This window comes from the organism of the source record quoted next, unplaced genomic scaffold (assembly GCF_019419815.1).
Source record: "Pyrus x bretschneideri cultivar Hongxiangsu unplaced genomic scaffold, Pyrus_bretschneideri_v1 Contig3, whole genome shotgun sequence".
Lineage (NCBI taxonomy): Eukaryota > Viridiplantae > Streptophyta > Magnoliopsida > Rosales > Rosaceae > Pyrus > Pyrus x bretschneideri.
In genome coordinates, this window is record NW_025999612.1 from 12,888,148 (window position 1) to 12,901,202 (window position 13,055).

At 36.7% G+C, this 13,055-nt stretch overlaps 1 protein-coding gene across 1 annotated transcript; it reads right to left on the reverse strand.

Annotated features, from left to right (window-relative positions):
- Positions 1–656: 656 nt before the first annotated feature.
- LOC103940032 lies at positions 657–1,313 on the reverse strand. The gene has a single exon (XM_009350108.2). The coding sequence runs from the start codon at positions 1,311–1,313 to the stop codon at positions 657–659; it is 657 nt and encodes a 218-aa protein (XP_009348383.2).
- Positions 1,314–13,055: the final 11,742 nt, after the last annotated feature.

Here is a 13,055-nt window from a genome sequence, read left to right on the forward strand (position 1 = left end):
GTACATATGCCCGGCCATGATACCGAACCAAGTCCATACGTGTCTGCGTATACACATGCCTTAAGAATACAACAATTCATCACGACTTATAGATTATGTCAGGTGATACAACAGAGAATTTAGCTACTGTTCAAACTAAGGTAGCTAGGTTATTATTTTGTTTGTATTGAAACGAGAATTTTATATTATTTATGGTGATACAAGAAACCAAGCCTTTACTCTTTTTATATGACTGACACGTGACACTTCAGGCAACAAGTAGATAAGGCAGGAGCTGCAGTTCATGTTGTAGACCACAATATCCCCAGCGAAAGACTTGCCAATTGGCGAAAATCTAAGTTAATATTCTATATATCTGAATATTACAAGGTTGAGAAGGCCGGTCGATTGAGAAACATATATTACATATAAAATTGCACAAAAAAAATTACAAAAATCAATGTGTGCTTGACCTCAAGTAAATTTCTGGTGATCAGTGACTCACAAGGCGAATATCGCCTAGCTGCCTTACATATAATATAAAATAAAATAAATTAATAAAAAGAACTTTCAAATCTTTATATTTTAATTATAAATCATTCACTAATTTTATTTAATGATAAAGACAAAAGAATTTAAAATAAAAAAAAAATAAAAAATAAAAAACACATAAAAAGCTAAAAACATGCGCCGGGCGTATGTGAAGCAACCGCACGAGCAACCATATTGCCACTCCGCGGGACAAACAGAAACTTTACCTCCTCTAGTTGAGGGGTTAAGAATAAATTACAGTCGAAAGTAGCATCCGTAGAAACCTCTCCATTGATCATCTTAACTAAAGATTGAGCATCAGACTCTATCTCAACCTTCGAGCATCCTTGTTCCCAGTAGAAAATCAGCGCAGCACGAACTGCAGCTGCCTCCACCACCGCAGCATTATTGAAAAAGCAGCCTCCCGCCCCTCCCGCCATCTTCAGTATACCTGCAAAGTCCCTCATAACCCATCCATAACCTCCCCGCATTGTCTTCGCACTCCAAGCCCCGTCGCAAATCACCTTCAACGTACCAAATAAAGGCCTCCTCCATCGCACCCTTGCCCCAGCAAATTCATCCTCTAAAACGGCCTGACCAATTGGTGTCAGCACCTTTTTGGTAGGTTGAGCATTCCTATATTCCTGAAGGTGTTGTCTTAAAATCACCATGGCCTCCATTGGGTTTTTCAAATCTCCTTTGAAGACAGCAGCATTTCTACTTCTGCAAATTCTCCATAGGACAAAAACCACTTCTTGAAATATCTCCTCACTTCTCTCCTCATCTTTGAACCTTTCATTCATCTTGTTCCATCCATCACGAAAGTCAGATCCCCCAAATTAACGCCATGGAATCAAGCTGGAGAGGGCAGCAAAACCAAAGAACTAGACTAAATTCACACCTGAAAATAAGTGATCCTCCATTTCATCATCATGCCCCACACATACCACAAGAGGTCACCACTCGTATGCGCCGTCGGGTAATAAAAAATGATGTTGCAACATTTGCACCATCCTTCTAATAAAAATGTGATTCGCATGTGTTGGTTGATCTTAACTTTATGAGAAAGATGGTACAAATATGATACAAAAAATGTGATAAATGTAGAAGTACCACTAGCTAGTAATATCGTAGTTAGCTAACTACGAAATGTACAAGATAGGTAGATCACGTGCAGTTGAAGTTTTGTGGAGTATTGATGGTGTTGAAGGACAATAAATACATACATACATACATATATATATATATATATATATATATTTTTTTGTTTATGGATCATAATGCATCAAGCACATATCATGCAAGTAAAGGGCGGAAGCTCATATATAGAATTTACACGCATGTGGTAGACCTACTGCATGCCCAGGTTTAAAATTGCAGGCGCTAAGCTAGGGATTCTTCTCAAATTTTGTCCATTACCGTATTAATTGGTAGTTGAATATGTTGGTGAATAAGTCTCGTTTCGGCCACCCACGTGCATAGACCAAACCCTAATTTGTAACCACCATTCCAACTCAAATTTTATAACCTAAATTACCTAATTAATTTGATTCCATGGCCTTATTATACGTTATAGTTGCTCTCACTGATGGTGTACTACCACTGCTCTGTTTTTCTAGAACTCCATAGCTTATGCATCTCTCTGCGCGCTCTCTCTCTCTCTCTCTCTCTCTCTCTCTCTCTCTCTCTCTCTCTCTCTCTATATATATATATATATATATATATCTTCATCTTCAACATGATTGAAATAAATTAAATATGTGAAGAATCAACATTTATTACAATTGTTAAGGGAAAACCACCCTTAATATCATGAAAGGCATGAAAGGGAAAACCAACCCTTAAAAGGGTTAAGTAACTAAAAAATTCTTTAGATATAAATCCATGCAACACTTATTTTCTTGACAAAAACCCATCTCATTTTAAACATCCAAATAAAACCCAAATTTGAAGTAGACTGCCATATAAACAAATAAATACCTATTATTTTCAAACCATTTACAATTGTGCCACAACACTCTAATTATGTTAATGAATTTAATTATTCACCATAATTGTGAGAAATAAGTGCTTTATTATTATAAAATTATCTACTTTATACTTCTCTTACCATCATATGTTTCATTTTTTTTATTTGTTTGACAATCATTGTAGGTAAATTATTTTGCATGTATGTATTAGACACATTTTGTTAAAATAAGATATATGCGTACAAATAATTTATCTATATTTTTATGTAAAATAATATGTAATTAATTAATTTGGATCAATTGGCTAAAAATATTTATTTATTTTGTAGGTAAATTATTTTTCATGTGATATTACATATATACTAGCCACATTTTGTAATTATTATATAGTGTGCAATCAATTGACATTCTTTTATTTTGTAGGTAAATTATTTTGCATGTAGGTAAATTTTTATATATATATATATATATATATATATATATATTGCAAAATATTGGTATTTAATTAATTTTGAATAAAAAATATTTATTTTTTTTGTCGGTAAATTATTTTGCATGTATCATTACATAATTTACTAGGAACTTATATTGTTATATATGTTGTGCAAAATAATTTACCTAAGTTACATTTACAATATTGATAATTTTGAATAAAATAAATTTTTTTATATTGTAGGATATACTAATTTACCTGTTAGCATCAGGTGAAAACAACTATATAAGGAACATTGGTATCATGTAAATTTTTGCTATTAAATGCATAGGAATCATGACATTTAAATTTTTTTCCAAATCCCCATAAGGTATTTGAACATTTAATTGAAGGAAATAATGTAAAATAAATGTAGATAATAAGTGAGAGACCCAAAGTAAGTGTTACTAGGGGTAATTTAGACATCCAAAAATACAAATTTTGCCAAGTCAAACTTAATTATGGATATTACTTAGTTGGAGTCTAGTCATTGGGTTTTTGTTAGAGAAATTTATCATGATGAGTTTTAATTAAAGATAATTGAATTTCAAGAGGTGTACTTATATTTTCAGAAAAAAAAAAGTATTGCATGCACAAAGTTGGATAAAAACTTCATTACCAAAAAGCAAAGTTTAGGGTTTAGGGCCGATAGTGTCAATCTAACATACAAAGCTTTGAGAATTGGTGAGGGCCTATCGTTGTGCAGTAGTTAGTACTGATGAAGTTCTCGAGTCATTGAAGTACTGCCAGCAAATATAAAAATCTACTACAATGGGAAAAAAAAGTTGCAAATGCTACAATTACTTGTGAGAATGTGAGGACAATTTTTGACATCCCACATCGCCCAGGGGAGTGATCCTTAAATGTATATTCCCATCCCTACCTAGCACGAGGCCTTTTGGGAGCTCACTGGCTTCGGGTTCCGTAGGAACTCCGAAGTTAAGCGAGTAGAGGGCTAGAGCACTCCCAGGATGGGTGACCCTCTGGGAAGTTGCTCGTGAGTTCCCAAAAACAAAACCGTGAGGGAATGGTAAGCCCAAAGCGGACAATATCGTGCTACGGTGGTGGAAGCGGGCCCGGGAAGTGATCCGCCCCGGGTCGGGATGTGACAATTTGGTATCAGAGCCTAACCCTGGTCGCGTGTGTGCCGACGAGGACGTCGGGCCCCTAAGGGGGGTGGATTGTGACATCCCACATCGCCCAGGGGAGTGATCCTTAAATGTATATTCCCATCCCTACCTAGCACGAGGCCTTTTGGGAGCTCACTGGCTTCGGGTTCCGTAGGAACTCCGAAGTTAAGCGAGTAACGCACGAGAGCACTCCCAGGATGGGTGACCCACTGGGAAGTTGCTCGTGAGTTCCCAAAAACAAAACCGTGAGGGAATGGTAAGCCCAAAGCGGACAATATCGTGCTACGGTGGTGGACCGGGCCCGGGAAGTGGTCCCGCCTGGGCCGGGATGTGACAATTTAACTCCGAAGTTAAGCGAGTAGCGCGCGTGAGCATTCCCAGAAATTAGTATAAATGCTTTGTTATATGCCGTTCTTTTTATATAATTGGTATATACGTTTAATTATATATTCATTATGCATATGTCATTTATATATATAATGGTGCTGTGGAGGCACAGGTAAGTGTCAGGTAAGCGTTATTTAACAATCGCATTAAATAGTGGTTAGAGATGATTAAAGAGCTCATAACCTGCACCCCCGGTGTTAGTGCTCCCGCCCAGAGTAGGGCACAGTCCTTCACGTGTTGTTCACCTCCCGCACCACACGCTCAGCTTGGATCCAAGTTAGGTGCACAGTCTTGTCGTACAGACCACTGTAGGTGGTTCCGACTCGTAGGTGACCCGCGATTATTCGCACAGCCTTCATGTGATCGTAGCACTAGAGCGTTTATATGTTTTACATCCAGGCTTATCGTACAGACCACTTTAGGTGGTTCCGACTCGTGGGCAGGTTTAGTTATGGAAACTGAGATTGGTATCAGAGCCTATCCCTGGTCGGAAGTGTGTCGACGAGGATGTCGGGCCCCTAAGGGGGGTGGATTGTGACATCCCACATCGCCCAGGGAAGTGATCCTTAAATGTATATTCCCATCCCTACCTAGCACGAGGCCTTTTGGGAGCTCACTGGCTTCGGGTTCCTTAGGAACTCCGAAGTTAAGCGAGAAGAGGGCTAGAGCACTCCCAGGATGGGTGACCCACTGGGAAGTTGCTCGTGAGTTCCCAAAAACAAAACCGTGAGGGAATGGTAAGCCCAAAGCGGACAATATCGTGCTATGGTGGTGGAGCGGGCCCGGGAAGTGAATTGTCACATCCCAGCCCGGGCGGGACCACTTCCCCGGCCCGGTCCACCACCGTAGCACGATATTGTCCGTTTTGGGCTTACTATTCCCTCACGGTTTTGTCTTTGGGAACTCACGAGCAACTTCCCAGTGGGTCACCCATCCTGGGAGTGCTCTCGTGCGCTACTCGCTTAACTTCGGAGTTCCTACGGAACCCGAAGCTAGTGAGCTCCCAAAAGGCCTCGTGCTAGGTAGGGATGGGAATATACATTTAAGGATTACTCCCCTGGGCGATGTGGGATGTCACAATCCACCCCCCTTAGGGGCCCGACGTCCTCGTCGGCACACACGCGACCAGGGTTAGGCTCTGATACCAATCTGTCACATCCCGGCCCGGGTGGGACCACTTCCCGGGCCCGCTCCACCACCATAGCACGATATTGTCCGCTTTGGGCTTACCATTCCCTCACGGTTTTGTTTTTGGGAACTCACGAGCAACTTCCCAGAGGGTCACCCATCCTGGGAGTGCTCTAGCCCTCTTCTCGCTTAACTTCGGAGTTCCTAAGGAACCCGAAGCCAGTGAGCTCCCAAAAGGCCTCGTGCTAGGTAGGGATGGGAATATACATTTAAGGATCACTTCCCTGGGCGATGTGGGATGTCACAATCCACCCCCTTTAGGGGCCTGACGTCCTCGTCGGCACACTTCCGGCCAAGGATAGGCTCTGATACCAATGTCACATCCCAGCCCGGGCCCCGGTTGTGATGGGGGCCCGGGCCGGGATGTGACACAATTAAAGTTTTATCGGTGAGTGATCAAACTATGCAAAAGTTTATAAGAAGTTAGGTTACTCTTATATTATTAATTAGTTTTATGATAGAATCTCAATTTTCTTCAAAGTGAGCAGCAATTGAATAAATTTTTTGCATCGTTGACAGTAGAGAAGAAGGCAAAAAGATTCTTGTATGCAGAAAAAATGAACGACTCGGGTTGTGCAAAAGCCAAATTTCTCAGTGCTCAGGAAGTACAGTAATTAGAAATTTACTACACTGAGAAAGAAGTGCAAAAGCCATAAGCATTGAATAAACTTGGGGCATTTAGACTTAAGGACCTAAAGCAGATTATTTTTTCATCATAACCGGTATGCTTTTATAAATCTAGTTTTAGTGCCTAATTTTAAAACTCATTATCAATCATATTAAATACCCCTGCCCACTTTTATTATTTTTTTAAATACCTAATTTAATCATCAATAAATCCTTAAAAATAGAAATTTTTATTTCTACATATCAAATTTAGTAATTGAAAATGAAAGACTTTTTAAATCATTTTGCTAATGAGAATTAAACTATATAAAAATTTATACATACAATCACGAAACCAAACAAATAAATTAATATACAGACACAATAAACAATATACATTATAAAGGTACATGAATATTTACATAGGTGCATATATATAGGTACACATATATAGGTGCATATATATATATATATATAGGTACATATATACATAGGTACATATATATAGGTGCATATATATATATAGGTACATATATACATAGGTTCATATGTATAGGTACACAAATGTACATATAGGTGCATATATATAGGTAACATATATACATAGGTTCATATATATATAACATATATACATAGGTTCATATGTATAGATACACAAATATATATAGGTGCATATATTTATGTACATATGTACAGGTACACAAATTATGTATACATATATATACATGCATATAAACATATATGTACTGTTACCACTTAAGCAATTTTTGTACCCATACCGAATACAAATGAAGTAAAAATATTCTATTTATAATACTAAAAATAAAACAAAACAAAAGTTAATAATTATTAGCTAAATTTTAGGTGATATATAAAGTCAAATGACCAAAATCAGTTTTTAATCTTACACCCAACTTTAATGAAAAACATATCTTATTTAGGGATTATAATCTAGTTTCCTAAGTAAACTTCGTTGACAATAGAGAAGAAGACAAACGGATAATTAGTATGCAAAAGCATTCGACTAGGGTTTGGCGAAGCCAGAAATTTCGAGGAGAGGTGTGAAATTTAAAAGTTTAGGGTCCTGGAAAAATGTGAACATTCATTCAAGGTCTAAGTCCAGGATTTGCAAGAAGATTATTTGAACTACCTGTAATATTTATAGGAGAATTTGCACTAACCGAAATATTCAAGAGGATTTGGACTACTCAAAATAGTCGAAGTTGGGTTTGAACAACAATATTATTTGAAGGATGATTTAGCACCGTTTCTTGTTGTATCGTCCTATTACTTAACTGTATAATTAGCAAAGTTTAAAAAGATGCTAAGCTCTAATCGGACGGTGAACATGACTTTACACTTAGGCAAGGACCTAGGCAAATTTGAACAAATTTATTATATAACGTATAAATAATTGTCTATTAATTGTACACCATATAATATCCGAAAAAAAATTGATTATAAAATATAAAATATTAACAAATTTTCTTTATTACTTTGTTGAATTTGATGGTAAGAAAAAAAAAACAAATAATTACAAGTTCATAATATTTTACAAAATATTTTTTGAAGCTCGTATAATTTTATAGTGAATTTTAAGATAAATGACAGTGCCAAATAAGTGGCTTAAAAATACTGGAAGAGTTGTCAAATGTATTGGAGAATAATTAAAAAACAAAACAAATTTCAATATAAATAAGTAATAGCAAGTTAGGTGGCACAAATTGATTGGCCACTAGTTAAAAAACAAAAAACAAATTGTAATTGCACGTGGGGTGGGCTGGGAGAGAGAGAAAGTCTCTCTCTTCTTCCTTTCTCTTCTTCTTCGTCAGAACCTTTCCGTTTGCAGAAGCTTCAAAATGCAAATCTTTGTTCCTCCTATCTTTGGCTTAGGTATTTCTTTTTTTGGAAAAAAAGAGCTCGCGATCAGCCTGTGGTACGATAGAGCAGGGAAACTCCAAACGCCAGAAAACCACACGAAATTTCATCACTTCCGACGAGATTGGAGGGGCGGAACCACCTCTCCTGAACTTAATTTCCGGCGTGGGGAGGGGCGGCCGCCACTCCTCGCCCTCACGTAGCTTCGCCACTTGTGATCCTTGCTGATGTGGTGGTTGTGGAACAAAACCCACAACTCAGTAATTAACTTAAGACGTTAATTAATATATAATTAAACTATTAGGAACACCGAATCCAAAAAAGTTCTCAGTCGGATCAACTACTCATTCCGACAATGATTAAAACCCATTAAAATGTTATTTCAGTTTCCAATATCTGCAAACCTGCTGCAGCGCAAGGTCCGCATTACCCAATATTTATTAATTATTTATTAATTTATCAGTACTGAGAAATGTGGCACCAGGAATTCAAGGGAAGTTGTGTACGTATATGTTAATCTTTGTTCAGACATAAAGTTTCTTGATTAGTTCATAATAATCACATTGGTAGTTGTTACCACTTCATGCATGTCATATAACCCTTGACGAAGCAGATCGAGGAGGTATATGCATGAGTTCTTGTGCGCTAACTACTACTTCTATCTACCATTCAACATGCAGATTACTCTTTATAGCTCGTCATATCTTACTAAAATTTAATTAGGTCATTAACATTTAAACTAGTACTATTTTCGTTTTCCCCAGCTCTTGACATATATATTTAAACTAGTAGTATTCTCAGTTTTCTCAGTTGTGACCTGAGGCTTCAGGCTTCTCGTTTTATCAATAAAGGATTGAACTTAAAATGATTAGAGCAGTGTTTGGATGAAAGACTTTCAATGTTTCAAAGAACTTTATATTCAACTGTTAAAATACACCTTACAATGGATTACTCAATGAATACAAAGCTATTACTCAAACACTACAAATATACTACAAGGACACTAAGCCAAAGTACTTTCATAGCTCTCGATCTCAAATGTATTTGTTTGGGTTAATATTTGAACATTAGGCTGCAAATGTGTGGAAGCCCAGAGATACCAATTAAAGGAAGACTTGCTCGAGGCCCAAGAATCAAGCCCAGAGACAAATTGGCGCCTTCCCATTAATGCATAGGGCATGTGCCTATGATTTGAACGTCAAGTGATGGGGACTAACTCACAATCAGCCAAAAAGCACTTTTCAGTGGCAATACAAGTAAAAAGTTGATAACTCACTACCCTCCAAGTGTTTTTGGGCAAGAGCAAAGTCATTGCAGCCGGGCTAATCTACCTATAAAAGGAGGAAGAGGCCCCAGAGACAAGGACACTCAACCAATCAAACAAACAAACATACAAACTCTGCTCTCAAGCCAGATTTGCATCCAAAAGCTATAATCAGCCCAGATCTCAGTCCTTTTTCAGGATATCTCCCTCACAAAAGCTATTTTTTGTCTAATTTAAAGCTCTGCTATCACCCCTAGTGGTGTAGTATCGATTCTCTTGTGTAAACTGGTTTACCATCCATCTCTTTTTAGCATAGAAACCTCTGTAAACTCAAAGAGAAGTGATTGCAAGAAATTCAACCTTGCCCGACAAGTTGAAATCTTGCTTAAAGTTCTTTGTGTGTTTTCTAAGATAATAGATCTACTGCTTAATGTATTCTCCAGCATGTATTCAAGTCATATCCATCTATGTTCCTACTTTAAGAGTCTCATTTGGATTTGGATCTGGTCAGCTTAATGGATATGCTTTCATTTAAAATCAATCAAGAACCAAACAAATGACTTAAGGGATCTAGACTCCCCTCATTCGAATATACAAGATTATGAACGGAAAGTCCTTAGTCACAATGCAAGAAAAAGAACTTAATGTGAACTTAACCCATCCACGACAATCCTTTGATAGCAAGAAGTCCGAGTAACTTAGGACGCAAGTAATCGACTAAACACAATCTTGTTCTACATCTGCTATACTGAGATAGCAGTGGCACGCCTAGCACTTGGTTAGTTTTGATTGCGAGTTTCAAGGCCTATACCTAAGGCCCCACAAAGGTACCTTTCAAAACTAACCATGTCCTCTTCTTATAGCACATCGGCGGGCAAGAGCCTGACTACACATTCAAAGTGCCAATCCCTTAAGGAGCTGTGCTGAGAGCCGAGAAGCCCTATCCGAAGAAATCTTCGCCCGAACAGTATTATTTAGTCATTTTTGAATTTTCTCCATCAAATTTTTTTTGTAGAGCATGCCTACCAAATTTAGCTTCAGTTGCATGGAACTTTGAAGTTCTTTGTCCAAACATAATAACTAAATGTATCAAAAAGAGAAGAATAAAAGAAAAGAAAAATTGCAAAGAAATCAAATTTGAATTGTTAAACTAATCGAATTATGTATCAGCAACATGTCATTTAAATATTGACAACATATAACGATTAAATATTGATGACATATCAATTAAATATCAATCAATGACGTACTGAAAAAATGATTATTGCTGCAAATAGAATTTTAAAAATAATAATTTTATCTAATTTTCCAAAGAAAAAAGCATGTAAATTCTATGGGACAACCCAACATCACATTTGAGTAGATCCCCATCAGTCCTATGGGCCTACCCAACTATGGAATAAAAGACCATATTTAATCATTATCAATCCCCAAATATTATCTTAGGATGGTATTATCCACACGCTTATTTTTACTTTTTACACATTTCTTTTAATTTCTAGTCGTCAGATCAAATGAATTGAAGAAGATCAATGGATAAAAATTAACAAGAATGTAGGTGAGTTAAAAAAGAGTGTGTGAATAGCACTACCCTTAGCTTAAAGCGGACACACTGTTTTTTTCCTTGTCATGTTCTACTTTTTAGTTTCTACTGTAGTAATTTATTTAACCGATGATGTATATGTGCATCCAAATTTGGAAATAATGGAATGGCGAGCTCATTTTTCTGTCAGATCTGTCCAAATAAACAGGGAAAGGCATATGTTTTAGTAGTTGAGAGATGAGAAAGAATTAGGTCATCAACTCTCTAAGACCATCTCCAACCCTTAGCCTAAAACCTAAGCTTTAAGCTCAGAAAATTTAAGTTTTAACCTAAAAATAACTTTTCTGTTCTAACCCTTATGATCTAAAATTTTAACCCTAGATTATTAAAGAATGAATTTAGGCTATTTTTTTTAAATTAACTTTTAAAAAATTATGTTGACTATCCTAAATAAATTTTCTGAACAATTTAACCTAAAAATATTTAAATTCCGATAAACATTGAAAAATCACTAAACCAACACATGAAACTCATGAAACACTATAGAAGAATATGAAACACATGATAGAGATGTATAAACACAAGACACATGAACAAACACATGGTTTTGGAAGGTGGTAGAAAGAAAAATTGGAAGAATTGTAGGAGAAAAGTGAGTTTTATGTGGATGTTTTTCAACAAATATATAGATATTTATAAAGTTTTTGGGTGATTTTTGAGTTAAATATTTTTTTATAATTATTTTAACTGTTGAATTTAAATTTAGGCCATTAGATTTCTTTTTACCGTTAGATTTGATCATATTCGATCTTAGTCGTTGGAATCAATAAATTTATAAATATAAAACAAAAATACTAACTAAATTAAATGTGGACCGTTGGATAACCAACAACCCATTTGAATGTGAGCCGTTGATTAACCAAAAGAGTTGTTGGGCTCAATTTGGAGACACACCCATGTGGGTGGGGGTCCACCACTGATCTTGGCCTAAATCCTGGGCTTAATTTGGCTTTTTTTTTTTGGGTTTTAGTTCCAAATTAAAACTTGGGTTGGAATGGATTGAGGGGAGAATAGAAGGGGAATTATAGATTTTAGGCTATGGGTTGGAGTTTAGCCTAAGATATTTCAGTCATGTAAAACCCGAACAAGCATATTTTCTCTTCTCTGTCTCAGTGATTATATATTCAATGCAGCTATGGGGTCTCCGCCTTTTTTTTTTCCTTTTAAATTTGAGAAGAGACTATATATATAGTGAGTTCAATACTTGTTTCCCTACTTCATATTTATTATTCGAAATAATAAGTTACGAGTTTAAGTTTGACAATGGAGTTAGCTCAAATATAGAAGCTTGGATTTTATTCTCAAATTTGCATCTTTCAATCTGATTCTCAATCCATCTATGTACGTCAAAATGAACTGCAAGCCCATTTGTGGTTGGTATCAAATTAAGTACAATTAATAACACTAATTATATTTGGTTCTCGATATCATTATGGTGATTATGATGGAGGGTAGGTAGCACAAGATGATACAAAAGTTTCCCATCTACCGTCTCAAGGCCATCCCCACATGTTGTTATGTGTTAGAAATTTGTCAATAACCATTCTTTCAATTTCAATATGTAAAGGAATATGCATGGGATCCCATCTACCCTCAAACTCGAGCTAGCTAGCCTTGATTTTCTAGATGAGATCAACACCATCCATTCCCCATCCCCCACGCCCCCACACACACACACATTCACATCTAAAGGTCAATGTCAGGACAACTCATGCTTCCCTGACTTCTGAGAGATAGGTAAGATCGATAACATCTATAAATACAAACTCAACCCGGCGGACAAGAGTCTCCTTGCCTTCCCTCACCATTTCCCTCCCTTCATCTCCTTTTAGTATTGAATCTGAAGCATTATTTTTGGAATGTCTTTTACACACAGAGATATATGTGATGATTCAGTAGTAGGGAGCTTGAGTATCATATGTATGCATAGATGGTATATCGGTGAGTGATTTCCATGCTGACCCTCGTCAAATAAACAGTGTCTTGCAGGTTATATCTCTATCTCGTTGTCTGTTCGACCTTGAACTTCTGTATATATCCCGTATCT

Coding starts and splice junctions, on each gene's coding strand:
- LOC103940032 (XM_009350108.2), bottom strand. CDS start 1,313: ATGAATGAAAGGTTCAAAGATGAGGAGAGAAGTGAGGAGATATTTCAA.